The sequence below is a fragment of the Myotis nattereri genome (assembly GCF_964212035.1).
Source record: "Myotis nattereri genome assembly, chromosome: 9".
NCBI lineage: Eukaryota > Metazoa > Chordata > Mammalia > Chiroptera > Vespertilionidae > Myotis > Myotis nattereri.
In genome coordinates this window covers 81119692-81123499 of record NC_138084.1, presented here as the reverse complement: position 1 = coordinate 81123499, position 3808 = coordinate 81119692, and the positions used below count along the sequence as shown (strand labels likewise).

At 59.8% G+C, this 3808-nt stretch overlaps 1 protein-coding gene across 1 annotated transcript; it reads left to right on the top strand.

Moving 5' to 3' along the window:
• Positions 1–258: 258 nt before the first annotated feature.
• On the top strand, positions 259–3369 carry CD3D (CD3 delta subunit of T-cell receptor complex; the record flags this gene model as incomplete). Its single annotated transcript, XM_081099887.1, has 5 exons — positions 259–313; positions 1944–2162; positions 2631–2762; positions 3065–3108; positions 3304–3369. The coding sequence occupies 5 exons, from the start codon at positions 259–261 to the stop codon at positions 3367–3369; spliced, it is 516 nt and encodes a 171-aa protein (XP_080956013.1).
• Positions 3370–3808: the final 439 nt, after the last annotated feature.

Below are 3808 nucleotides of genomic sequence, written 5' to 3'. Positions count from 1 at the left end.
CGCTTCCTGTGCAGAGAGCAACTTGCACCTGCTTCCTTCCCCCCCACCTCCCATCCCACCTCCCTCCCCACCGGAAACCGGCGCACCCGCACCCACACCCGCACCCACCATCTCCCATCCTCCAGGCAGAGAGCAAACAAGGCGTCTTCTGGTGCCTCCCCACCCGCCCCTTTCCGGCCTGCGAGTCAGCGGGGAGGGCGGCTCTCCCCGTGGCCGGAGCCCTGGGCCGGTCTAGCTCCTGCTGAATTCTGTTCAGAGATGGCGCGCAGCAGGTTTCTGGCTGGCCTGGTGCTGGCCGCCCTTCTCTCCCACGGTAAGGCTTGTCCAGGGACGGGGCGGCACCTGCGGGAAGAGACCGAGGGGGACATTACACCTGGAGCCAGGCGGTGACAGTCCTTCCCGGGGCTGGCTCTCAGGCATGCAGGGCTGCCCAGGAGGGAGCGCTGGATGGGGCGCCGGGTCTGCGAAATGAGCTCGTGGCTTTGACCCGCTCCAGCGAAGGGTTCATCTTGGCCTTGAGTGTCTCCCCGAAGGCCCCAGGCCGGAGGTCTGTAGGGAATGTTGGTGTGTGTGCCCGAGACTGGCCGACAATGGCAGCACTGCTCCTCTAGGATCCAGGCTGCTTGTCAGGAGGCCCCGTAGGCCACCTCCTGGGGCCGTGGCCCAGCACCCAGGGGAATGCTTGAAGAGAAGAACTAGCTTTAGGAGGAGCAGAAGGGAGGGCAGGTTTGGGGAAAGAGCGACCAACCCATCTTGGTGGCCTGGTTCCTGTCCCAGGGCCCCCTCAGTCCCAGGTGACCTGGGATTAGCTGCTTAGGGACACCCAGCACTTTCCGCAGAAACAGCCCAAGCAGGACATGCGTGTCGGCCATGAAGTCTGAGGCACCTTCTCCCCGAGTGCGCACACACGGGTTCTTGCTCTGCTGTGTAGGCGCTGGGCTTTCTGGACGGTGCCCTTGTATCCAAACGGGTAGCTGAGCGCGCAGCTCAGGGAGAACGTAGCTCCCACGCTCCCTGGGATTGGGGGCGCCGATGCCAGTGCCTCTGTGGACTGGAGATGCTCTCGCCAAAGCAACGCAGTGTTTCTAGCAGGTGCTGTGCGTGCCTCCAGCCCTAACTCCCCGCAGGACTTGCCTTGTTTGGAGCCCCAAGGAGATCTGATACATCTTCCTTTCCGTCCTCCCCTTCAGCGAGGGTGGAACAACTAAAGCTCTTTACGTGGGATTTGCCCTGGATTCCCTGCTCAACCCCGGGGCTGGTCTCACCCCCACCATCTCGCTTACTGTTGTTGGGGTGAGGAAAGGGGAGGGAGAGGGGGAGAAGCTGAGGTGGGAGCGTTGTAAGTTGGCTGGGGAGTAGAATTGGAAGTTTCCCTGGAGGGAAAATGCAGGCATCTCCAAGCAAGGAGCCTCTGCTTTTTCATGCCTCCTGAGTGCTTTCCCGGGCTCTGCTACCCTCCTGCTGTCCTTTATTCTATTTTTGAATTTATCGCTATTGTTGAAAGTATTGTAGACGTTACCTCCCTCTCCAGGCCTTCACCACCCTATTGTCTGTGTCCCTGGGTTTTGCATATGAGTTCTTCAGTAACTGTCTCCCCCCACGCCCCTCCCCTCTGAGATTCATCCCGTCTGCTCCCCTCCTACTTCGAATCAGTGGTCTGGATTCATTTCCAGGAAGGTCCTCAGATGAACCCATTTCTAGGGTTCCTCCTTTACTCTTTGTTCTTGGGGGCCTACCCTCGGCGTGGGCCGCATCTTTGTGTCCTTCCTGGCCCCCGAGGTTCATGGGCAGCCTCCTGAAGCCTTTCTCGTGTGACCTCTCTCTTGCAAGAAACCATAAATTAGACTTGAATAGCGGTCTTTCTTAAGTATGAGCCTCAGCAGAACACGGGGTCTGGGGCAGATCAAAGAGGTGGCTCCAATCACAGTATTTTTTCCCCTTAGTGAGCCCCTTCTGGAAACACGTGGAGGAATTTGAGGACAAAGTGGTTTTGAATTGCACCGGCATCACCTGGCTAGAGGGAACGATGGGGATCAAGTTACAGGACAATCAAAGTCTGGACCTGGGGAGTCGCGTCCTGGACCCGCGGGGAGTGTACCTGTGCAAAGAGACGCAGACGCAGACACAGAGAGCCACACACACCGTGCAAGTATATTATCGAAGTGCGTGCCTTGGGTTGGCATGGATGGGGCCTCTGGATGTGAGAACTTTCCAGCTGGGGGGCGGGGGGCCGTGGCGAACCAATCTGCTTTCTAAACAAACTGGGGCTCCTCTTATGATGGTAGGAGCCAGATTCTCAGGCCCTCAGAGCTGGAGAGAACTTATCTAAGGAAGAAAGAGCAGTAGGAGCCCTGTGACCCAGCAGTAGGGCTTTGTTGGGAGAGCGGCTTGGCCTTTGCCTTGTTTAATTTCCTATAAAGCTGACTACTGTGGGCCCTGCTCAGGGATGTGTCGGGAGGAGGAGTAGAGGTGGATATAGCAAGGCCACCCACAGGCCTTTCTCCAAGGGTCTTAAGTTCAGGTCTTGACTGGAGAGAGCCTGGGGCTGCCCCAGGAGGCAGAGGTGGCTTCCTGGTCTTGAAAGGCCCCCCCATCTCTTCTCTCCTCCCACCCCCCCGCCCTCTGCCCAGTGTGCCAGAACTGCGTGGAGCTGGACCCTACCACCCTGGCCGGCATCATCGTCACCGATGTCATCGCCACCCTGCTCCTTGCTTTGGGAGTCTACTGCTTTGCTGGACACGAGACTGGAAGGCTGCCCAGGGGTAAGTGGGTGGGACAGAGAGAGAGAGAGAGAGAGAGAGAGAGAGAGAGAGAGGGAGAGAGTGTGTGTGTGTGTGTGTGTGTGTGTGTGTGTTGTGGGGGTGCCCCTGCCTAGCAGTGGGTCTGGAGTGGGCTGTGACTCACTCTCCTAAGGATTTTTACAGCTGCTATCGAAGGACTTGGGTGCCCATGTTGCTCACGCTGCCTTCCGAGCTGTGACCGCCTGCAGCTCCCCTGCAGCGTCCACAGGGTCTCACAGCTCACCCTCCCAGGCCTTTCTAACTCGCTTTCCTGGCTCTTCTAGCTGCTGACACCCAAGCTCTACTGAGGAACGACCAGCTCTACCAGGTGAGCCCTGGCGGGAGAGATGGGATGGAGGAGGGGGAGTGGCGATGCAGAAGCGGACACTAGGGGTGATGTGCGTGTAGGAGGGATCCCAGTGGGAGTTTACTGGGGCTGGGATCTGGAAAGGCCAGGCGCCAGCTCTCAGTGGCCGGCTGGGGCCCCCTGGGGAGCCCTGCCCCCCCCCTTCTCCTCTCTTAGCCCCTCAGAGACCGGAACGACGCTCCGTACAGCCACCTTGGTGAGAGCTGGCCGCGGAGCAGGTGAGCCTGAGACTGAGGGAGCACCAGCTGCCGGTCCCTCTCCTCCTGCTCAGCCAGTAGAGACGTCGCCTTGCACGCGGCAGCTCCCCCGCTTTCCAAAGCTCCCGACCGGCCTCGGAGCTGTGCCGACGGGGCAGGGTCCTTGCCCTCCCTGCCCACGTGTGTTTTCTCTTCATCGCTTTCCTTCCTTCGGCCCCCATGGACCCGGTGATGGGCAATCTCTCATTACAGCTTGGCTCACGGTGCTTCTGACCTGGTGGGCTCCTGGGGGCAGGGTTTGCCCACCATGCCCCCTGCTACTTGCCGCCTCCAGGCGGCCCAGCAGCACTTCCTGAGCGTTGGCTCCCTCGCCACAGCTGAGGCGCTGCTAGTTCGGGGACCTAGCCACACACAAGTTTCCGTGACGTCATGGGCACAGGTGGCAGAGACATCAAGGGCCCTGG